This window comes from Nestor notabilis, unplaced genomic scaffold (genome assembly GCF_000696875.1).
Source record: "Nestor notabilis isolate BGI_N333 unplaced genomic scaffold, ASM69687v1 scaffold7972, whole genome shotgun sequence".
Classification (NCBI taxonomy): Eukaryota; Metazoa; Chordata; class Aves; order Psittaciformes; family Psittacidae; genus Nestor; species Nestor notabilis.
Window position 1 is genome coordinate 18450 of NW_009918685.1, and position 24045 is coordinate 42494.

A 24045-nucleotide genomic window follows, 5' to 3' on the forward strand; every position below is an offset into this window, starting at 1 on the left:
TTGTAAAGTGCTGGCTCTTTCCTGCACCCCCCCAGCACAACCAGCTTCCAAAGGCAGGAGGAGCCTTCGTACCTGAGGGGTTGACAGCGTCAGACCCAGCCTGATTTAAGCATTCAGTCCCCTGCAAGACTGACAGTGCTGAAGAACCTTGTAAAAACCTGGGAAGTGTTTTGTGAACGTTTCACTTTCTGTTCTGTCTCTTTACAAGAGAAAACCAAAGAATCATTGATGGACAAAGGTTTTCAGGACATGAAAAGGCTCTTCAGTGAGAACAGGGTCGGTCTATAGCTCATCCTGGCTTTGGACTTTTGCCATGGGCCCTTGACCATCAGCCTAAAGGCTGAATTGCTTTAAATTGGATAAAGCCATGCATTTATTTAGGAACAAGTGTGTTATCAAGATAGCAAAGCCATGAATTGCATCAGTGTATCACAGAGATAATGGTGGGAGATCCACAGTAAAATCCTGCTATTTCAGAGTTGCAGACTAGCAAGAAATATGGGTTTTTTCCAGGGCTTTTGTGTTCTCTTAGATTGCAGTATAAGGTAGGGATAGTGTTCCTGCACCCTCTGCCAACCACAGCATTCAGTGATGTGTTATTCTTTGCAGGGTGACATTGGTTTCCGAGGGCCACCTGGAATCCCAGGACCTCCAGGGAAAGCTGTATGTATCTGCATCGTTATGGCACTGCCTTCCACAACCAAAGCCTCAGGTTTCTTCCTCCTGCACTAAGCTCTTTGCTGCCAGTGAACAGGAGTGTGCTTGCCATCCCCATCAGATCATTCCCTTTGCCTTTTCCCTCCAGTTAGAGTGATGCTGTTTCACCTGACCCACATCTGATGCTGTCTTTCCCTCGGCTGTACCCCATGTCAGAACAAGTTCACCACATTTCCCTTGCTCTCTGTTCCTCACTGCTCTTCTCTGGGCACCAGCAGCTTGAGAAGGGCATCTATGTTGTTCTTGGGAAGGAGAGTTTTGAGGAGGGATCAGTATCCTGAGCTTACATCCTTTGAGCCTGGTCTTTTCCCAAGTGTCCACAGCTACCAGCAGAAATAGTTGTGTATTAAAGATGCAATCCTCATCCTCTTGCAGAGCTCTGGGGTGAGGTGTAGAACACTGACCTGCAGACTCCTGTACCCTCCATACTGTGCCCAAATAGGAGGCATGAGCTGCATCTGCAGCATTATCCCCTCTCTGAGAGCATTTCCCACTGGCCTGCCACCCAGGCTCTCCTTAGTGTGGGTAATATGACGTCTGCTTTATAGATGTATATGGCATTATAAGATGCCTGCACCAGCCAACCCATCGCAGTCTGCATGGACCCTGAGGCAGTAGCACCTCTGGGGATGCCTGCCAGGTCTTTGCAATTATAGAAGACATTAATCTGGACTAAAATAACACGAGGTACTTGCTGTCCACTCAATGTTCCATGACGCCAAGTGGGATCTAGACAGATGATGTTAAAGCTTTTCTCCCACTCTGCTTCTGGTTAAAGAAACAACTTCATTAAATGATGGTCTCTGCTCCGAGGGATTGTTGGCAAAGTCCCTGCTGCAGTTCATCTGTGTGTCAGGAATTACAGAGTGCAACTGGGGACGTGGAGCCGAGCTCCTCAGGGAATGTGAACGCTCACACCCCTGCTAACACCAGCAAACAGCACAAAAGCCTTCATCATTTCACCACTGTCACTGTGTGCTGAAGGTGCTTAATGGCTTTTCCTCCTTTGTCACAGGGAGAGCAAGGAAACAAAGGACCTCAAGGATTCAGGGGGCCCAAAGGAGATACTGTAAGTGCAGTAAAACACCCGTCTGTGCAGATTTGGGATGTGACATTCGAAGGTGTCTGTTTCAGGGCTTTATTATGGCTTGTCCTCACCTAGATTCAAATGGGATGAAAGTATCCTTCTCAAAACTGGGATGCTTAAATCCCATTAAAGATGCCTAAGTGCTGCTTACAGCCCAGAGCACAGGGGTCAGATCTTACATCTCCATCTCTTGAAATGAGCAAGAGTTCCAGCCAGCATTGGGCCAGTTTTCTGTTGTGCCTTCCTGAACAGGATAGGAGCCAATGAAATGTCCCTGCAGAGTTTGAGTATTATCTCTGTGGACTGATTGTTGCTCAGGGTTACGTCCTGGATAACACAAGATTTGTTGTTGATTTCTAGGGTAGACCTGGACCGAAAGGAAACCCAGGGGCTCGTGGACTCATAGGAGAACCTGTAAGTCAATTAAATAGGATGCAAGTCTCACTACTGTCCTGCTTGCTATGATGAGATAAAACACGATAGGAAAGACTTGCATCTTAGTCTTTGCTATCAAACTTCTCCTCGCTGGGTCTCTGTAACCTCCAGTGTTAACCCCAGTTGGACTAAACCCTAGTTGTGCTGCTGTTAAAGTCTCCCAGTACAACTGGAGCTGGACCCACTGCCAAAAGGTTCTTTGATGTGAGTGTATTTTGCAAACCACAGAGTCTCCTTATAACCTTAACGTGGTTGTGTGTGGTTGCAGGGCATGCCTGGCAAGGATGGACGGGATGGGGCTCCCGGACTCGATGGTGAGAAGGTTTGTAAAGTCCTACTTAACCACTGCAGGGAAGATTTCCATCCCATGTGTGTGGCAAAGCTCCTGATGCTTGTCAGGACTGTGGCTGGAAAGCTTTTGCTTCTACAGAGTTTTCCAGTAGTGTAACTAGTGAAGAAGAATGAAGTTGCTTCCGTTAATTAATCCCAAAGATGCCCATATGGGCCATGCAGAGATGACTTAAACACAACCGTGTCCCTGTACTTAGTGGTTCCTACTGGCTGACTCTAGGCCTTCAGAGATGCCTTTTCAGAGCTGTTGACAGAGACATCTGTTTATTTTAATTGCCTGTAGACAAAGTGCTGTCAGATCCAGCCCTGGATTTTAAACAGTGGTGCCACAGGAGCATGGGCCGTGTGCTGCACCCTGTGCCCATGGGTGCCCACCTCCTGTAGACACGATGTGCTCTTGGTCCTGCACATGTGGGGAGGGATAGGACTGCAAATGCCTCCTTAGGAACGTGTCTCCTACGCCCCTCAGACCATTGTCTGGTGCCAAAGGTCCCTCTAACCTCTCGGTATCCACAGGGTGATGCAGCTCGCATGGGTGCTCCTGGAGAGAAGGGACCAAATGGACTCCCTGTGAGTATGGCAGCAGGACCTGTCACTTCTGGGTGAAGCCTTTGGCTGCTTTGGGTTGGTCTGACGTTAAATTTGAGAGGGGTTTTCTCTTTCACATCCCAGTGACCACATGCCTTATGCAGGGAGGTAAGATCTGGGATACAGTGTCCTCCGCTTCGTCCCTGACTTACTAGTGTTCATTGGCAAAATGTTTCATCTCTTTGGTTTTCCACCTATTTACATAAAGGTAAAGTGTCCCTTTCTCCCTTTCTTCCTGTCTTACAGAATATTCTGAACACCCCTGTGGAGAGGTTTCTGCTGTGCAAAATGTGGCTGCTGTTGCTCTATTTGTATATTCCTCCTCTTTATCTGTCAAGGATTAGTGCTTGTAGAGTTGCTAGGGCAGTGAACGAGAGAGAAATAAGAGCCATCGTTTTCATGGTGAAAGCTGAGGCAATGTAAATCCTCCCTTGCTTCAAGCAAATGCTGCTCCTTGTGTGTCAGATCAGACCAGAATAACTAATTTAATAACTCTTATTTCTTCTGACATTGATTTCTTTTCCCCCTTTCAGGGACTGCCTGGAAGAGCAGGTATTAAAGGCTCAAAGGGTGAACCAGTAAGTGAATGTCTAATGATGGGTTCTGGTGGGGAAGCTACTAAACTTGTCACTGCAAGGCTTCTCACTTTGAGGGATTGGTGCTCACAGCTAGACTATGAGAGGACTTACCCCAGAGAGATGTGGGCTGAGCTCTCCTGGCAGCCAGGACCAGGCTTTAGGTACAAAGATGTTCTTGCTTTTGCTGAGACAGCAGCTCTTTCAGCAAAGACACAGCAGATACACAGGAGAGTCGTCAGTGGTTTAGTAGCCTTCAGAAGGAAGCATTCACCCTTTTGTCAAGGCTTTGCCTTTGGGAACCAAAAGGCTGAGTGCCTGCAAGCAGGAGCCATCTTGCCTGTGTAGGGCTTTCCTCCTACCTCAGGAGAAAAGCTTCCACAGAGCCCCTTCCTCTCTGAATTTCTCCTTCTGCACCATTATTCTTCCTAATCCTCATCCACGAGAGCACACTGCAAGAAGGAGTTTCACCTTGCAGCCTTTATAGGTGATGCGGGAATGAACGAAGTGGGGTGTCCCGAGCGTGCCCCCAAAAGAGCATCCCTGTATCATTGGTCCACTCGGTGTGAGAAAAGCTTCCACAGAGCCCCTTCCTCTCTGAATTTCTCCTTCTGCACCATTATTCTTCCTAATCCTCATCCACGAGAGCACACTGCAAGAAGGAGTTTCACCTTGCAGCCTTTATAGGTGATGCGGGAATGAACGAAGTGGGGTGTCCCGAGCGTGCCCCCAAAAGAGCATCCCTGTATCATTGGTCCACTCGGTGTGAACGAGCCGTGGTGGCAGTGCCCTGGGGCTGGCAGCCCTCCCTGGCCCCAGGACAGGATGCACAGTTCTTTAAATGTCTGTTGCTGAGAGTTTTATCTTCTTGGTCTTAAAGCTGTAAAAGCTTAAAGCTGTTTTTATTCCCTGCTCCACGTTTTAACTCCCTCCTCTGTTTGTTGCTCTGCATTAGGGCAGAGGTGACTCTCTGAAGTTGTGCCCTAACTGAGTGTTTGCTTCCTCCCCTGCAGGGCAGTCCTGGAGAGATGGGAGAGGCAGGTCCCTCTGGAGAGCCAGGCATCCCTGTATGTATCCCCATCATTCACACTTATCATGAGCAGTGCTGGGCGTGTTTGAAACCAAACTGCAGAGCTGGACCTTGTGTGCTGCTCCCTGCACAGATAAAGCTTTCAGTAACGCAATAGGTGCTGTGCTGCCTGCAATCCGTGCAAGTCACAGTGATGAGCACTCCCAGGCAGCCCCGTGCTGATGTGGAGCTCCCCAGTGATGCAGATCGGATGGGAGGACACCTCCATGCACAGATATTGTGCTGCAGCAGAGATCAAAGCCCACCAAGAGGGGGGCAGCGTGACCCAGTGGGGCAGGAGGTTTGGGGTTGAAGTAACCTGGGATTTGGGATTACGTTCTGGCTCTGCAGTGGGTTGGGAAGGGTGGATTCGTGGCTTCCCAATGGCACAACTGACTTTGGTGTTATTGTCAGGGCGATGTTGGTATTCCTGGTGAGAGAGGTCTGCCGGGCCCCCGAGGAGCAACTGTAAGTACAGCCCTGCTTGTAGATCAGACAGACACCAAAAGAGCTAAAGTAAAAGGCCACATTCTCGCAGTGTTGTACCTAGGGAGGTTTGGCAGCAGAGGAGTTACTCCTGCAAAGAGGGTCAGATCCTGCTCTCACTGGCAGCTCAATACAGATGCAAAGAGATTCCTCCCATTTTGTTGGCAAAGAAAGCTGCAGTTGTCCGAGAGGTTTGTGGAGCTGCTACAGGCAGACAGGAGAGACTGGACAGTCAGCAATCAGACAGTAAGAACAACGTTCAGCTTGTGCTGAATGCAGAGCATCAGGGAAGCAAAACTCCTGGTCAGCTATTGCAAGGTACACTGCGCCAGCACGTGGAACATGAAATCCTTCCCTTTCCTGTATCGCTTTCCTTGGAGCAGAAGTTCCCTGCAAAACCCAAAGCCATACAAGCAACAAGGCTGGGAAGCCTGTATGTCACCATGATGAATGACAGGGCTTGAGAAGTTAGTCTGGTTGGTACGAGCCCCTCAGAAGCAACCCCCTTTACACACGTCTACTCTGAACTGATGACTCTTTGAAGCTTCTGGGTTAGAACCCCCTGAGGTCCTCAGTGGAACATCTTGTTCCTGCTTTCCTTGTATCCCCTGCATCATCTCAGAGCCTGAGAAATACACTGGGATTGCAGTGCAAACCTGAAAGTAACTGCGTGGCTGCCTGTTGTGTCCTGCTGACTAGCAGAGATGGCAATGAATGATGGCAGGATGATAAAAGCCTGATTCAACTACTCAAAATGCTTGGATACCTTTTATTTTGTCACTCTCCATCTAGTGCTGCTGTTGTGGTTGGACCTGACCTTCCAGTGGGTTTGTTGGGCTTTTTTCTTTGCTTTTTCCCCCCCTTTTAATCTCATTTTGAAACCCAGAAGCCTGCTGACATGATTTCTGGTGTGTGCCACTTAGGAGAAATTGAACTGTGTGATGATTTATTGTTTGAGAGCAGCTGCTCTTTAAACTTCCAAGGAGAGGGAAACCAGCCTTAGAAATCAACTGAATTCATAGTGTTTGCTTTTATGTCTGCAGTTTCTCATCAGAATAGCTGACCCCACAAAAGGTATCGTAGCGTTATGGCCAAAAGTCAAATGCAGTCCAGCTAATTGCGTTGGGGTGGACTTCTGATGGGGGTGCAATAGCAGCTGAACCCGTGTTTGCTTGTAACCTGGGTTTCTAATTTCTGATTTGCATTATTAGAGTCCTAATTCATATGAAATATAGTTAAGCCTGGGCTATTCTGAGAGTTACAGGGTTTGTCTCATGTTAAGTCTGGTTGGCCTTTATTTAGCACAGCGCCAAGGCTTTCTTCCCATTCAGAGGCTGTTGACTCCACCAGCTCCCACCACTTCTAAAGGCACCAGCAGAGTCAGTTTTGATGCAGTTTAATGCAATTTTTCCTGCCTGTATTTATATGTCTCACACGTTCATGACTGAATTACAGGCAGAAAACAAGTGGAAACAGAAACCACAAATATGCCTGAGCAGTTCTGGTTTCCTTTTGGAGACGACGCTGCTTTGTTGCAGTAGATTGGCTCTTTCCTCCAGGCAGACCCTAGATAAGGGCAACTGGTTTAGATCATGTACTGGGTCACACATCACACAAGGGTTTCCTCTTTGGGATGACCAGGAGAAATTATGTTCAGATACCAGAGAGAGTTTGTAGAGGGGAAAAAAAGGGAAAACCACAGATTCTATTTAACACATACCCACTGCAATCAACTGGTTTCTTGGCTGTTTGGAGCAGTCCCTGCTGCCTGGGATGGCCAGTTTGAAGTTCATTTATGCCCCTTCACACTGCACTCAGCAGGGGCAGCTGAGAAAGGAGACAAAGCTGTGACACCCACCTTGTGACAGGAGCTTGCCAAAGGCATCTAATTCCAGAAGCCACTTTACAGATGGGATTTAGATGTCTAAATAACTTAGGGGTTTTTCACCCAGGATCTTCACTGTGTATGTGATTTTTTTCCCTGTAGAAAGCAATAGAGACTCCTAATGGTAACATTCATGTTCTGGCTGGTGAGCCAGGCTCTTAAAAGCACCTGCCCTGACAGCAGAAGACACCTTTCTCTGCATTGCTGACAATGGATGCAATTGCCATTTTTCATTTCCAAGTGCCTGTAGCATGTGTTTTACAGTAGTTTCTTGCAGATCTGGATCAATTAAAAGCATAATATTGGGACAGCAGATCCCCCTTGTTGTATATTGTCTGTGCTCTCATGCTACCGTTTTCTGCTGCCATTGACCCGTACTACTCATGAGTGTGGCATGTTCTTAAGCATTAATATATGAGCATTTCTGTCAATATTAGCAAAGCTCAGTAAACACCAGGCACTGCTTTATGGTGGCTCATTAGGTTCATCAGCCACAGCACTGAGCAAAGTCTGCTGCAGAACAGAGCAGGTCTCTGTTAGAACGGAGCCAACGTTATTACTCAAGTGACTTACCTCACCTTATGTTCTTTCCTTACCAAAGCTTCTCTTTCTCTTTCCAGGGACCACTTGGTCTGCAGGGCCCAGTGGGAGCCCCCGGTGTCAGAGGTTTCCAGGTCAGTGTGCTCACAAGGGTAGTTTAATGCACATTGTGTTTGACAGGCCATTTCTCTGCAAACCTTTGGCAAGACAATTGCATGATGGCAACAAGCGATAGGAAGAAACCTTTTCCTAGTTGCCAGAACCAGTCTGACACCTTTATTAACACAGTGCAACAGCACAAGGCCAGATAAGCTGCCCGCTGGAGCTGTTTATATTTAGTAGTTGCTGGCAAAAGGTTTTAAGTTTGACCTTTGTAAAGACAACTTCATTCCTCCTCAGTCAGGATGCTTCCAACCTGCATGTCTTCAGTGAACTCCTCCTCCCTTCTGCTGCGCTGGAGGCTCCCATCCTCCTCCCTCCCCTCTCCAAGGGGGTGTTCACCACCATTCCCCAATGCAACCGGATGAAACACAGTGTGTGGTGCTACCTGCTGGGAGCATCACTTGGTCAGGAGTCATAGATGGGGTTTTACTTAGTGAAAGACCCAGGTCAGGCAAAGCTTGGAGCACTTTGCCAGGGTGGCCGACCTTGGTGGTGAGTGGTGTAGAAGAAGCTGGAGTGAGCTGTACCAACCAACACAAGTGGGACCAGCAGTCAGCAAGGGGTCCCTAGGTCCTTTTGGGGGGACAAAGGAGACAGGGGATCTAAGTGACCTTTAACATGTTATGGAGATTGGTGAACTTTGGGAGTTCCTGGCACTTTAAGCTGTAACTTGGTTTTTGTTTTCCTAACAGGGTCCCAAAGGTGCCAGCGGTGAACCTGGCCTTCCTGGTCCAACTGGAATCCGTGGAGAACTAGGTGACAGGGTAAGGAGAAGACATCTGCAATTCCTGCTTGGGAGAGATGAAATTAAGGTGTAACAGAGCCCCAAACACGGTGTAGCTGGTGGCACCCCAGCAAACACAAGCAGGCTTGATAGAAGGTGGGTCCATTGAGTGCCCTGGTCTATCCTCCGTGGCTGCTACAAACCCTACAGCAGGAGGCAGGATTCGTGCATCCTGTCTCTTCTGTTCCTTGCTTCTGTTTCAGTTTACGAGTTCCCACTATTTTTAGTCAGGATGGATTGGTTAAAAGAAGCTTTGGGATCCTGTTCTACCCAGAATAGATGATAGTTGTTGGTGTTTTCCCTGCTCTATATGCTGATTTCACCAAAGCCTTCCTCCCCATGGGCAGAGAAGAGCTGATTGATGCATGTTTATTACTCAGATCCTTGATGAGGCTTTCTGTATCTTCTTAAACACACAATTTGCCCAGTGATTTCCTTTCTGAAGAGCAGCACACCTGAGCCCCCCACTTCACTAAACGAGGCTCTTTATTTAAATGAGTTCATTCTCATTTAAAAGAAGCCAGCGGGGCAAAGTGAGCACTGCTTGTTGGGGGCTTGCAGGAGAACAGGAGCCCTGTGTTCACCATTCCTCCACTCCAGCTCTAAGGTGGAGTTCCTGTGTAAGGAATCGCAGCAGCACCGCGGGGCTTTCACAATGGCCCTTCTGTGACAGCTCCAGGCAGGTTTACAAAGGCCTCTTGGAAGGGTCTGTGAGCCTGGAAGTGTGAGACAGGAGGGTTATTGTGGAGCTGCAGGGTTCCTACTGCAGGCAGGGCTTTGCTGTGGTCACAGATGTATGTGAAGAGGGGAAAAGGCCCCTGCATAGAGCAGCCCAGCATCCCGAGAGCTGCTCTGAGAGAGGGGCAGGAAAGCACTCTGTAGAGACGACCTTCCCCCTCCACATACACCACTGGTACTTGGAGCAGCATCCATCTGCCCACCCATCCCTTTGGTGTCAGCGACAGCCATGTGTGCCCATAGTCCTCCCCCATGCAGGCAGTGCCAGCAGCCAGCACTGCAGAATTCCACACTTATTAATGGGCACAAGATTTGGGCTGGGAAAGACCCTAAAACCTCAAACCAGGTCTTTATGCCTTAACCAAGCAGCGTTTGCTTTGTTGTTGGGGTGGTGGTGGCTGCTGGGGGTGTACGAGAAGCACAGCAGACACTGCCCTGGGTTTGCTTTACAGCCAACCCAGCCTGCTGGCGCTGGTGTGTATAGAGGGAACTGCCAACACAGGATCAATACAACCAGAGCAGCCCACCCTGGAAGCCAGTTTGGGGGTTATTTAAGAGAAAAAACTATTCCTGCAGGCCTGTGTTAACAGGTCCTGATCCGATGTTCACAGTCCTTGGACTGACTGTGGCCAGGAATATAAACCAGCTTATCAGTAAGTGTGTTTGCTGGCATGGAAAACACAAGAGGTTTAGTGCATTTGATCATAAGGTGTAAAATAGCATTGAGAAGATGCCTAAAGCATCTTGTTGGGTGGATACTGGGGAGGGGTTTGGTGGTTATTGCTGACTGAGGTAGCAATAAGCAAGTAGTTTTCCTAAGGATTTCTATTACGATCAGATTCCTGAGGATTCTGGATGGTGGCAGCCACTGGGGCAATGTCTCAGCTCCGTCCTGGCATCATGAGGTGCTCGGCCAAAGGTGTTGGTTGTGTTTAACTGATGGGGTGCCACCAACGTGAGGGCAGCCGATGGTCCTGAAGTCCTGTCACTTATTCCTGCTTCTGGGAATCACCACTGCTGTAAATTGCAGTTTGAGTCTGAGCTTTTCTTGAAGGGAGTTCCTCGCAGGACGTGGCCTTTGGTGGCTGAGCTGTGTTTTATTGCCATAGACCTCCATGGAGCCTTGAGACCCTGTGAAGGCGGAGGTACAAGTCTAGATGATAATGTTCAGAAAAGAATCTATCTCCTTTGTCATCAGCAAACATAAAACAGGAGTTATGAACAGCTGTGGCCGTTTGTGCATTTCCACGTTCCATTGTCTGCTTGGCTGAGGGTTATTTTTTTCTTGAATGGAAATCCCCCTTTTTTGACTTATTCAGTGCTTGACTTGAGCAAAATGACATGCCCTGGTTATATGTGATTCTCTTCCTCAAAGCTTTTGTTCTGCTGAGCCATCTCCAGATTTAGTTATTAAAAAAGCCCATTTTGCGGATGCCAGGTTGATGACTGTGCCATAGAAATCCTGTTTGAAGGGAGAAATGGTTGAATTTCCCATTTGTTTGCAGTAGAGGAAAAAAAAACCCCTGGAGTTCTGAACTCCTTGTTGGCCTCTGATCTTAAGGTCCTTTCCAACCCAAACAATTCTATGATTCTATGGACCCAAAGACAGAAGTAGGGTTGAAAAGGTCTCATGTCCTCTCTGTGAACACCAGGGAGATAAAGCTGGAAGGATTGTATCTCCTTCTGACACCTTCAGGAGTGAAAGGCAGAGATCAGTCCCCACCAGGCCCATCCTGGACCTCGTCCTTTAGCTTGGGCATCGGTAAAATTGCTGCTTCAGTCATGATAGTGACAATAATGAAAAGCAGAGGGACAAAGCAGAGTTCCTGCCCCGGGATGGGTGTGAGAGATGGCTTTTGTAAACCAGGTTTTAAAGAGTAGGATTAAAAGCACAGAATTCGTTGTAGTTCTATATAGGAAATTGAGGAGGATGGTCTGACAAGGGCTGGTGGAGATAACCTGTGCCAGGCAGGCGGGGAGCAGTGCATTGCTGAGCCATGGCAAGAAGGTCTCTCTGGTGTGGTTGATGAGGAGCTGCTGGGCAGAGGACCACTGTGCCTGAGTTGGGAAGTCCTGCCTGGTCTGGCAGCAGATAGAGGTGTGAGAAACTGCCCTATAGGGCCCTATAACCACCTTATAATAACTGGTGATCGCAGAGTGCTGTGAAGCTGGCAAGGATGCTTAAAATCTTATTTCTAAGAAGTAGGAATGAGATTCAAATGAGATTCAAACCATCCTACTTGGCAGCTGGGAGGCTAATTCCCAGCCCCTTGCTGAGCGAGTGAATGTCTGACCACACCAGGAATTCAGCTGGAGCTCATTTGCCTTCTTTCTTTCACTTATTCTCAGGGTCCTACTGGTGTTCCTGGTCCTAAAGGTAACCAGGTAAGTGATAACTTTACTGCTGCAGTCAGCAGAGGTATATAAAGTATATACACCATATATACCATAGGCACAGCCTGTGACAGCACAAACTGCTTTTCCTCCCTCAAATGAAAAGACTCTGGAGCAGGCACCAACTAAACCCTCTTTGGTCCCATTTCACTGTAGCCTCAAAGCCTGGTGCACTAATAAGACTTTAATCTATTAAAGTGAACTTAATCTTTTCCTTTTGCTGCTTAATTTCCACAGTTGGCTTAATCTCAGCAGTGAGCTTTTGAGCCTGTTTTCAGGCTTTTGTTAATGCCTAACTGTGTTTCTGCAGAAAACAAGAGCTTCTCCAGCAAGTTGCTTGTTTTGTTTACCAGTGTCAGTGCCTGTGTGATCCCTGTGTTGTTGCTAAGGGAAAGACCAACCTAATCACTGCTTGTCTTGGAATAGCTTCCTCTCCAAAACTATAGAGGTACCAGAGCAATGTTCATTTTCTGCTCTGAGTGCTGTGTAATAAGCTCTGCTGCAGTGTTGGGGTGGGATTCCTGAGGCACACGCTGCTGTTGGCCTCATGGAGGTGAGCAGTGAATGGATGCTTCTTGTCAAAGAGAATGTCAGCAGAGCTTTAGCCACTGCCCAGCCAGAGCAGAGAGGGATGGTCCTCACTAGGTGATGGACCGCTCCTCTTCAAGGGTGGGATGGAGCTGTTCTGCAGATGGCTCTGTTGAGGAAGCCCAGTTACACTGGACATTCAGGTGTCATTGCAAACCCACATTTTCTGTGAGACCCAGAGCTGGGGAGCTTGCAGTTTAGATTCAGTGTACAAGGAATGTCAATACCAGCCTGTGGGTGTCTTTCACCCCATCAGGGCTCTCATCTGTATGAATTGAGCCTTTCACTCAGGTGCCAGCTTGTTGCAAAGGGCACCAAGTCCTTGCACCGCAAGTGCTGGTGTCAGCAGGAGAACAGCTACTGTGGAGCTCAGCTTTGGGAAGAGAGAGCTTGCCTTTGCTGGAGCAGTTGTATAAACTGCCACGTGCCCCCGTCTCCCTTAGGAGCTGAGGTTATCCAAGTCTCAGTGAGTGTTACTGTCAGTAATCCTTGTGCACCAATATTGTGGTATCTGACTTCCAGGGCATTGCTGGAGCAGATGGCCTCCCAGGGGACAAAGGAGAACTGGTAGGTGTCCTGAAATCCAGTAGAATTGACCCCTCAAATAGCAGGTAGGTGTAGAGAACCATGTATCAAGGACTGATGTGGTCAGTCAAAATTCACCATCATGGGTTTTGTCCATCCCAAGAAGCAGCCAGGTTGCCTGGACCTGCATTCAGCATTGGTACCCAGGGCAGACCTTGGCATTGGAGTCCCCCCCAATCTGGTCTCCAGCATCCTGCTGTCATTGCTGGCTCCTTTGCTAGAAAAGCCCATGAGGTGCCACACGTGTGTGTGATTGTGGCTTCCTGCAGCTTGGGAGATGTGACTTCAGATGTGTTTGCTGAATGATCATTCTTTCTTATTTCACTTCTCTTCCTAACAGGGTCCCTTTGGTCCCCCTGGCCAAAAAGGAGAGGTATGTGTCAGACATTGCAGGCTCATGCCCTGAAAGCTTTGGGATTAAACATGTCCATCACATCTGATGATGATGTATCTCCATGAACTATGTTCTGGCCTCATTTCCTAGAGGCATGTTTTCTTCCTGGTCACGCTATAAAATCTATGACAAGGACAACTTTCTGTGGCACTTAAAACATTCCAATGTGTTTGAGAATTTTGCTGTGGGGAGGACTCCTGTTGTCATGACCTGTGTATGTATTGACCTATGATGACATGACGTATGATTCTATGTATGTATTGACCTATGATGACATGACACATGATTCTATGTATGTAAAACCACCCGTAATACATTGTAGGAAGTGTACATGCCGGATGAGTTAGGGAAACCTGGAGAAAGGCCCAACTAATCCCCATGAGAAATGAATGGGCCATGTCTTCTGGTTTAAGTGTTAGTGGTTTTTAATCTCCTTCTTCATTACAGCCAGGAAAAAGAGGAGAACTTGGTCCAAAAGGTGCCCAAGGACCTAATGGGACAGCTGGGGTACCGGGAATCCCAGGGCATCCAGGGCCCATCGGCCGTCAGGGAGAGCAAGGAGTTCCTGGCATCACAGGAAAACCTGGGCCTCCTGTAAGTATTCCCTGCTTCTGGGCACAGTCAAGGAGTCTCCCAAGTGAATAAATCATGGATTTTGGGTGCATATTCAAAGAGTAGGGTCCTGCAATTGAGCAGAGAAATGTAGACAACTACATGCCAGAGAGCAGTCTTGCACTGGGAGTTCACCAGTGCAAAAACATTAACAGGTTTGCAAGCTTCAGAATTAAAGTGTCTGTGGAGAATTAGCCTTTTCCCACAGTGATCCATGAGCAGATTGTCTGTGTCCATTGGCACAGGCTGCAAGTCCTTGTTCTCGTTACAAAAGTGAGTTAGAAGTTGGTCATTGAAAACTCTAACTCCTATTTACCACGTGAAATGTTAGAGCTCTGTCTTGGTCCAGAGCTCGTGTTTCATCATTCAGGAAAGGTCAAATAAACCCCGGATTAATTTTAACATCAGGCCAGTTATTTCATCTATGCCATTATTACGAATGGAGCTTCTGAATTGAAGCAATCATCTTTCGAAGGGAGGGGGGAAAGAAAACCCCACTCCTCTTCATATAGGATCCAGTGGTTCTTACTGAGCTGCTGGCAATGTGTTTTGTGTCCTGAAGCCTCTGTCAGGGATGATTATGGTGAGGTGTCCTCATTCTTCTGTTAATTGCAGGGCAAAGAGGCCAGTGAACAACATATAAGAGAACTCTGTGGGGAAATGATAAGCGGTGAGTATTACTGAGAGCAAATGGACTTTAATTACCACACTTAGCTGGAGATGGGTAAATCCTGAACATAAGGTGGCTCCTGAGGGTTGCTGGGTTTGTGTGTCAGTAAGAAGAAAGAAGCTGACCTTTAAGATAAGTTATTCAGAGGTTACTTGTTGTCTGGGATGAATTTCCTACTTCTAAGATTAGTATTTTCAAGTGATTCATCATGGCAACCTGCAGCGTGTGCTGAGAGCAGCTTTGACACACACAGACACCACAAGAGCTGGCTGCAAGTGTCTGCCCTCGCCTGTGGTGGTGTGAACTTCAGCACATCCCATCACCTTGGTCAGGCCAAGGAGGGGGCTTCTGCCTCCAGAGTTCTGCACGTAGAGGTTATGTTTGACCGTTGGGATGAAGTTAAACTCTGCAAGCTTGTTCCAGAAAACTTGTTTTAGTAATTGAAGTATCATTTTCTAGAATCCTTGATATCTTTTAAAGTGGTTTAGGAAAAAGGAAATATCAATGGCTTAAAAACCTGCAGCTTTCTGACCAAATCAAAGAGTGTAGGAGTGCAAGGAGTGCAAGGAGCAAGCTGTAGCCCAAGCACGCTGCTTTGCTTTACTGCCAGGCACTTGCTTTTCAGCTCTCACTCAATTAAGCACAGTTGGTGGCAGACAACAGCCAAGCAAAGAGTGAAGATGGTGGACGTGGGGGTTCTAATTGGTCTGTTTGTTTTAATTGCTTTTTTCAGATCAAATTGCACAGTTAGCTGCTAACCTGAGGAAGCCCTTGTCTCCTGGAATGACGGGTCGGCCTGGCCCCGCTGGTCCCCCAGGTCCACCTGGAGCTGTGGGAAGTGTTGGGCATCCTGGTCCTCGGGGTCCCCCAGGATACAGAGGGCCAACGGGAGAGCTGGGTGATCCTGGTCCCAGAGGTAAGAAGGACTAAAGCAACCTGTTTCTCTTTTATATCCACGTAAATAAAGTGCAAACTTGCACTCATTTCAGCAGTGGAGGAGGCAAGGGCAGCCCTTGGGGTTGTAGAGGGCAGTTTTGCATCTTTAGGGATGCAGTGTAAGCAAAGATCCCAGCAATGTCCTCAGGATTTTAAGCTTCTCCTGTTCTTTCCCCTTCCTGACCTTGGATCCAGCTGCAATTCCCAACCCATTGTTGCAATTGTCTGTTTATGATTCAAGGTGACACTGGCGAGAAGGGAGACAAGGGACCTGTTGGTCAAGGTATTGATGGGCCTGACGGTGATCAAGGACTTCAAGGTAAGGCTGTGCAAGCAGCTTCAGTCATGGCTTAAGTGAAGGCTTAAGAGGGACAGCTCTGCCTCGTGTCAGCAGTGCATTATAACCACTTTGTCCCTGCCACTGTTACAGTGGGGTTGTTCTCCTGGGGTTAGAGGAGGTGGCGAGAGTTGGAACAGCAGAACTTTATTAATTCAGTTCATGCTTCTGGACGTATTTAATTTTACCAGAAACACCCCTTCCCAGCACAGTGGTGTTGAGAGGCAGCGCTGCTATTGCTCTGTACCTGGCTCTAATCCCAGTTCCTGAAGTCATGAATCCTTTCTCAAAAGACTCAAAGATTAATTTATGCAAATTAATGAGTATCTGTTAGCAACTTGCAAGAATAGTCTTTATTTTGCTCACCTATTAAAGCAACTTTTCTAATTGTGATTGCATCTGTACAATGAATAAGCTACAGGCAGCAAAAGCAGGCTCTGCACCCATATGATTTCATAAAAGCAGAATATTTATACCCACTTGTCTTAGATCCTTCCATAAAATAATTGCATTAATCCATGTTTTCTTTTCCAAAGCATGTAAAAAGAGGCTGTTTCACATATTAGATACTGAGAGCATTTGTTCTACTCAGGAAACCTAAGATCAACAGCAGATGCAGCTCACCACTTCCATGGATAAAAAGAATCAGGCACCACCTCTCTACCATAATTGAGGCAGAAAAGCAGGTTTATAGGTGATAGAAGTGTCCCTCAGGGAGACAGAATCCTATTTTAGGAAGCCTCAGTAGCTTGCTGTTAGAGCAATTAGTGTTCTGTGAATCATTTTTGGCATCTGAAGGAGAAAAAGAAGCAACAGCTTGAGTCATCCAAAGCAGAAACTATTTTTGCCAATAAACAACCCATGTATTTCATTGTGAGCACAGTTTTGAAATCAGATGCAGGTAGAAAGGAAACTCCTGATCTGTAATGGCAGGGGGATGTTCTCTGTCATCATTCTCTCCACTCTCCTTCCCTCACTCAGAATCTGAATTACAACTAGACTTAAGGAGGTGCAATGAACTGAAGCAGGTGAGGGCCACAGCTTCCCACTAGGGAGGAAGCTGGTGGCTGGGAAGGAGGGACAGTTGTGAGCCCTCCTGCTGTCACAATAACAAGGACATCCCTTGAGCAAACTATTCAGAGTTGCTGTAAAATAACCCTGGTTAGTAATTACTTGGTACTACTATAACTGAGGCAGTACTGAGATGGAATCCAGTTCTACAGCAGAAGTCAAATCAGACACACTCAATACTAAACAGCCACCACCAACTAGACAGAGGTGAGGCCAGTCAAGGCAAAGGCACTCTAAGAAATCCAACGCACATACTCCAAAGTCAGGCTAAGTTTATTCAACACCTTGTACTCAACAAGTTCCATGTACAGACACTTAAAAGTATTTTAAGAGTTCTAAAAGTAACACATATATTTACACATATATTAAAAAAGAAAAAAAATAGGAGATACGGAGATAATTCATGTAACCTCTTTCCCCTTCTTGTTTAGGACCACCTGGTGTACCTGGAGTCACTAAAAATGGTCGTGATGGTGCTCAGGGTGAACCCGGTCTTCCAGGGGATCCTGGTACTCCTGGTGCTATTGGGGCTCAGGGAACTCCAGGAATATGTGACACGTCGGCTTGCATGGGAGCTGTCGGAGTATCAACTTCCAAAAAATCATAAACAACAGTACAAGAAGTGGAGAAGTGACTGAATATTTAAATAAACAGTGCATTGTAAGAAAACAGACAGAATCCTCCTAGTGCTAAATGGACAGATGTGCCTTCTATTATATTGAGTGGAGACTTTGACACAGTTCTATGAAAAAGAAAGCATCAGATGAAAACTTTTCACTAAAAGATGCTTTATGAGTATTTTTTCCTGTCCCCCAATTATTTTCCAGAATTTTTACTGCTTAACAACCTCACCTTCCCTTTCTCCCTTTGTTCAAGAGACCTGCAAGAGGAAGCAGTGTTCCTTTTTACTGTGTGCTAAAGATCATGACTTCTCTGTATCAATCTTTAAGCCTTGTCACTTGAATCCCTTGGTGCTGCTCCCGCTGACCTTGGTTGTTGCAGGTTTGTGCACTAAGACAGGTGCTATTAAGGTGTTCAGGCACCAAACTGCTCCTTCCATCAGTGGAAATCGGGCATTTAAATATCCTGTATTTCAATATCTGAAGATTCTGGCCCAAGTAAAGCCCATAGCTTATGTCTATGCTGTCAGCTATCAATTTTCAGATTGCACCTCAACTATTTGCCAAGACCAGTAACTAGTAATCCTCCTGCAGTCAAATTCTACCAAAGGTGAAATGTATATATTTTAATTTACAGGGGAGAATTTCTGTATATTTCCATATGATAATAAAAGAAATGAAGTAACAGCATTTTCATGACCTCTACTTGAGCTATTTGCACAGTAATTGTGAATGAAACCCCCAATAAGAAAGGATGCTCACCTCAAGTCCAGCCAAAAAGCCCTGTATGAACTGTTGTAAAAATAAAAGGAGATTTTTTTTAACCTTTGTGATGTTGTAAGTGTCGTTATACACAAACTAACTCAGCTGAGTTCCATTTTCCAGAACTGGTTTTACTAGGATGGTTTGGAAATAAGCTGGTGCAAAATTGTCCATGTCCGTGATTTAAAACAGTATTTCTTTTGGGAGACCTTTTTCGTCCTTTAAAACCTACTAATCTCATCTATTTTAAAAAATGAATAAAACCACTCTCAGCTCCCACACTATTCTGTTTCTGCCCTATATGCTAAAGCCTATGAACAAAGGAGTCATATTTAGCTTTAAATATGAAAATAGTTTGTGCCTTTAAATAATCAACTCTTTAAAATGTGCCACTCTTGGACTAAAGTAACAACACAAGAACCTGTTGGACAGTTGTGTGATAGACATTAAAAATAGCACTGTATTTACAGAATAATGCTAACATACCACTGCATTACTCTTTGGAGCCAAGCATGTTAAAATGTGTATGGCAAATGTACACTTCATCATAGCAGCACAGTTTAGGAACTATGTACTTATTCCATTAAACAATCTAACCTTTAATTTTTTAATGGAAAAAAATGGGCATTCTAATATAATAACTTCAATTTCTTTTTACACTTGAAGAGTGCATTTGCATCTAGTCATTAAAATAACAGGACAGATGAATGTTCTATAGCTATTCCTAACTCTACTGGCTCATCTCTTAAATAAAACAAACCAATCCCCCCCCCCCCCCAAAGTAGAATGACAAATAGAAAAAGAACATGTTTTTTATAACTAAAAGGGAAAAATACTTAGCTGTCGTAACACTTTCTTGTAGGTCCCAAAGCCCCTTTAAGAGAGCACTGATTTCTATTGCTAGTACTTCACTCTCATTTCCATTTTGAATAAAGAATGTTTTCTTTAAAGCTCTATTTATATATTTTACAAGTTACATTTTGTAATTCACATTCAGCATGAAAATAAAACACAGTGTGGGCCTGTCGTACAACTCAAGGTGGTCAGGTCAGGCTACTTGGTCTCCGTAGCCATACGTATTTTCCTGCGCTGGACACGTTACAAATGAGTCTGACCTTGGGATTTTTAGTCTCCTGCCTGTTTTACCACAGAACACAGTCTCAAATTCCTACAAATCAAAATACAAGAAAAGAAATAACAATTATGTTTAACATAGATATTTACTTGAGATGTGTAGCTTTTGTTTCACTAGTGTCTTGGGGTGAAAAGTGCTGAGGGGCCAACACACTATCTATCACACAGGTGATATCCTACACGGACTCCATCAACTCTCTTAAGTTACTTAGCAGAGTCAGAATTGCAACTACTGGTGTGGTTATATGGGAGCTGCTCATATAGCACATAATCCTCTACTACTGTCACTCACTTTGAGGCAAGAAATAAGAGAAAATTAAGGGGGTTAGAATGACTGAAGAGAACCTCAGTTCTACATTGTTGTCCAGATAATACCATGCTCAGGAATTAATATCTGACTTGAAAACCCTGCCTGAGGACAGCCTATGATTTCACACTGCTGAACTGAACCAGCTCACAGAGCTGAATAATAAAGGCAGGTTGAAGGGTACAGCAGTCCTTCACAAACAGCATCACACAGAAGCATTCCACGTTGTGACAGCTTTAAACCATTTCATGTTTTTATCGAGAACAAGAATGAAGTTAGAGTTCAAACCTGTTTCAGAGAATCCCCGTGCCTTTCCTGAATGTACTTCAGAAATGCAGTTGTCCACTGTAAAGTTGTTGCCTTGTCAGTATCAACAGTACAGAATGGAACCAGAAGATTCAGCTCATCACAGCAAACCCGGATCCTGCGCCTGCAGGCACATGCAAAAGGTTAGCAACGATGGGAGAGAGGAAGGGAAAAATAAAAGGAGACTACTCACATGCGCTACAAGCTGTGGGCTTTGGGGACTTCGTTTTGTTTGCCACAAGCTTTGTGTATCAGTCATGTTTACACAAGTTACTTCCTTTATAGAATTGCTTAAGTGTTTGGAAATCTCTCTTTTTTGTTTGTTTATAGAGTAAAACCCAACAAACCAACAAAGACGATCACAACGAAACATACATCATGATTTCCTGTAACAAACACCCAGCCCTCATCACCTGCATTGCTTGGCCTTGTAGGTAAACCAAAACACGTCCAATAATTGACATTTGACTCTGAAGAACGACAGGAATATTGCAGGATCAGGATTTTAGGCTTCAAAACCTTTGTTCTGCCACTCCTCAGAGAAATTACCTCCTGTCTCTCTCCATACGGTTATGCCTTTCTCTTCGCTGAGCGATTCCATCGGGAATACCACTTTGCATCTGCAGACTTGAACTGGACTGTGGTGCCTGCCAGGGGCCCTGGGCAGCTGTGGCACTCTGGCTGCCATCTCGGGTGTTCTGAATTTCACTCAGAGGCTTGCGATCTACATTAGGATCCAGAGGGCTTATTTTGCTGCAGCTTCTTCTGTTTATGGCTTGCTTGCACAAGCTGTCTTCTTGGAAAAAACAAAGAGGAAAAGAAGAACCTATTTATGACCCTCCCATTGATCATGGGAATCTTTTTTTTGTTGCTTTATTTACGTGGCATAACCTTGGAAGTTTTATTGCCAACCTAGGTAGACTCATAGCATCCTTCAGAAGCCCTAAAGCATCACTTGCTGTTTGAAAATCCACCCAGCTGCTGTTTTCTGAGCAAACCCACTGAGCTCATGCCTGCCTTTGATCAGCACTTGAGGCAGCCCTTTACAGGTTCCTCAGTTTGATACTGGGGGTAGAGCAGTGTAGAAAGAAACCGGTTGCTTACTCTAAGCCCAGATTTTCAAAGGCACTTTGCAGCCTCAGGGTTTCTTATTTTGAGCTAGAAGTGCTAAACCATTTTGAAAGTACAGCTAACCTCAGAGGTGTCGAACCTTTCTGGACAAACCTAGTCCCATATTGCCCGTAGCACATCTTGGACATAAAACCCACACCTCAGATGATTCATTAAAATCACATTCATCCTAGAAAACACACAAACTCGGAAAAATTGTAGATCTAAAGCCAAAAGAAAGTGAAGCGAGAAGACGATAAGTAAGTGGTTTACCTCCAACTTTAATCCAAACTTCCTCAGGCAAGGCTTTATTCATAGCACCTGCTGCCTGTTTCGTGGAGTCGATTTCCTGATAGCAGAAAGAGAACGTCTTGGATATCCCAAGATCTTGATGTTTGGCAGCTTCCAAAATAGCACAGGACGTTCCAGAGGTCTGTGAAAACCAATAAGGAAAGACTTAAGAGGACTAAATACATAAGAAGAGAGACTGTTTTGATACCCTCATGTTAACTTCTTAAGTTTTAGCCCTGTGATTCAATGTGTCAGAATAAATCCCCATTACTTCTGCCCACAACCACAGGATTTTGAGAGACTCATGATTTTTTGGGGAATACCTCGTACACTTCTGAGTGCCACACTATCACTCTTGATTTGGGGGGTGGGGAATCCATCTTATTCATGAGAATTGATCAGAAAGAAAGGAACTGTGGAAAATGGGACCAAGTGTCTCCTTGTCTTGCATAGATGAAGCTGATGGTGCACTGATAAACTCAAGAATAAAATCTTTCTAGTATTAAATCTAACAGGCTACTGATCATTATTTGGATGCAGGTTGTTACAAATGCCACACCATCGATTTGAGCAAGGATTTTTGATGGTCTTAAAGATTGATATAAGAGTAAAGAAGTCACATTTCAGCTCGTTCTGACCATCCCTATTCAAGTCACGCTTCAACACAAACCTTTACCATTACATTACACCTAACAGGTTAACACGATTAGCTTTTGAAATCAGCAGAGCACAGCTAGAGGTGGCTGTTACCTACCTGTGCTTGTGAAGGGTTGGCACCTCCAGCAGTAGAACATGCATTCATAGTCAGTACCGGGTATGGGAACTGTGAGGAAGGACAGGCAGGAGATGTCTTACTTCTCCCTAGTGCAGCACACTTGTTTTCTTGCTGATGGAGAGGAACACCGATCAGTTCGGACGGCTGCCGAATCAATGTTACTAAACTTAAGAAGAAACACACACACACACAAAAAGAAACAACACAAAAAACATACCAGACTGACTACCTGAAGATGAGCACAGGAAGATATACAGCTACACGTACTCCTAGTAACTACCAGCAAGAAACTACTTCCATTTACTGGAAAGAGAAATCATTCTTATTGCCATACTGCCTACTTCAGGGACAAAATAGCAGCTGAGAAGGTATTTCATTCCTTGCAGTAACACAGGCTTTATGCCTCAATAAAACATTTCATCAGCACACTAATACAGTTAGAGGGCCAGGGGTGAAGCAGTATCTTTGCTCAAAGTTTTCCCCGTAGCCAGGCCTCCATGTTATAACACTAATCAATAGCTCTTAATATTTTATAATGATTACAAAAATCTCCTTTGTTTTTAGCAAGCTGCATGTTAAATGTTCTTCTCTCACCTCTATTTACATTGCATGCTGTTATCAAGAATAAAGTTGTAAAGTAATTCAGCTTGGAACTATATGCTGCACCATTTATGCAACGTACAGAGGGGCCTAATCCGAGTCAGTGGAGCTGCAGCCACCTTTTACAAAGCCCAACCCATCATCCTCATGTATTAAAAAGAAATACTGTTCTTTTAGGTTTCATTTAGAAAATCAGTTCTGAACTCTACGGTGATACACAGTCTAACAACATAAACTAAAAGTAATTGCAACACACTTGTTAAGGGTTACTCCAGATTCTTGGGGTTCTTGACATCTGGGGTTTTCTGTCTGGATGCTGTTGAATCTGTCTTCCAACCGAACTCTGACTGCAGATTTAGACCTAGGCTCTGGTGCCAAATTTTCAACAAGTATGTTTCCTTTATTGCTCCCAACAAGATTTTCACCATGTTTAACTTTTACTAAACTCTGTCCCGGGACTTCTACAGAGCTACTGTTTGGCATTTTATCTGCTCGGCTCGAAGGGAGGTTAGACTCACTAAGTAACATCATTCTGAGCTCCTGAAGGTCAGCATAGCCCAGCCGTGGGTTAGCACTCGGCAAACTGCTGTCAGAAGGCAGCCCTGCCTGGCAGCTAACCGGGTACACCGGCGGGTTCCCAGGGCGGTTTGGGAAACACCCGTCCTGCGTGGTGTGCGGGGAGGTCTGCTGCAGGGGGGGGGCTGCACAGTCACCGGGCAGGGAGAAAGCACTGAGCCTGGCTTGCGCTTCACCTTCGCCAGCTTGTGCCTCGGCGTGTGAGTAAAGCATGTGCTGCAGCTGGGTGTACTCAATTTCCATCAGCTCCACCAGGCTGACGTCTGGGGCGGTGAAGCTAAGATTTTGCTCACCAAAGGAAACGGCACTTGAGCCTCCAGGTCCGACAGCAACCGGAGCGGGATCAGGAACAACACTAGGTGTGCTCTGAGGGACGGAGGTCTGAGGCTCCTCCGGGGCTGATCCTGACATGACTACAGTGAACCTAATCAGTTACCAACGTCTCTTTCAACGGTAAACCACAAACCCTGAAAGAATTAGCAGTGCTGTCCATTTAAAAAGGAAAACAAAAGGGACGTAAGAAAACCCCCACGCACTTAAAACACCGAGCTCCCAGCGCT

The 24045-nt window shown here is 45.8% G+C and overlaps 2 protein-coding genes across 2 annotated transcripts in view; one reads left to right on the plus strand and one right to left on the minus strand.

The window, feature by feature from the left end:
• Positions 1–18442, plus strand: part of LOC104401451 (collagen alpha-3(IX) chain-like) — a 33774-nt gene extending 15332 nt beyond the window's left edge. The window contains 18 exon segments of the mRNA XM_010009847.1: positions 610–663; positions 1733–1786; positions 2165–2218; positions 2508–2561; positions 3107–3160; positions 3712–3756; positions 4767–4820; positions 5237–5290; positions 7814–7867; positions 8588–8659; positions 11767–11802; positions 12922–12966; positions 13325–13357; positions 13826–13972; positions 14606–14660; positions 15394–15576; positions 15838–15915; positions 17436–18442. Coding sequence (XP_010008149.1) covers positions 610–663; positions 1733–1786; positions 2165–2218; positions 2508–2561; positions 3107–3160; positions 3712–3756; positions 4767–4820; positions 5237–5290; positions 7814–7867; positions 8588–8659; positions 11767–11802; positions 12922–12966; positions 13325–13357; positions 13826–13972; positions 14606–14660; positions 15394–15576; positions 15838–15915; positions 17436–17611 — 1302 coding nt within the window. The 3' untranslated portion in view covers positions 17612–18442.
• Positions 18443–19434: 992 nt separating this feature from the next.
• Positions 19435–23896, minus strand: TCFL5 (transcription factor-like 5 (basic helix-loop-helix)). The gene is made up of 6 exons (XM_010009848.1): positions 23166–23896; positions 22289–22475; positions 21517–21676; positions 20683–20929; positions 20116–20257; positions 19435–19554 (listed from the first exon to the last, which is right to left on the minus strand). The coding sequence occupies exons 1-6, from the start codon at positions 23894–23896 to the stop codon at positions 19435–19437; spliced, it is 1587 nt and encodes a 528-aa protein (XP_010008150.1).
• Between the last annotated feature and the right edge of the window lie 149 nt (positions 23897–24045).

Coding starts and splice junctions, on each gene's coding strand:
- TCFL5 (XM_010009848.1), bottom strand. CDS start 23,896: ATGTCAGGATCAGCCCCGGAGGAGCCTCAGACCTCCGTCCCTCAGAGC. Junction 22,476..23,165: donor TCTGGAGTAACCCTTAACAA/GTGTGTTGCAAT, acceptor TTTCTTCTTAAG/TTTAGTAACATTGATTCGGC. Junction 20,258..20,682: donor CGTATGGAGAGAGACAGGAG/GTAATTTCTCTG, acceptor ATGTGCCTGCAG/GCGCAGGATCCGGGTTTGCT.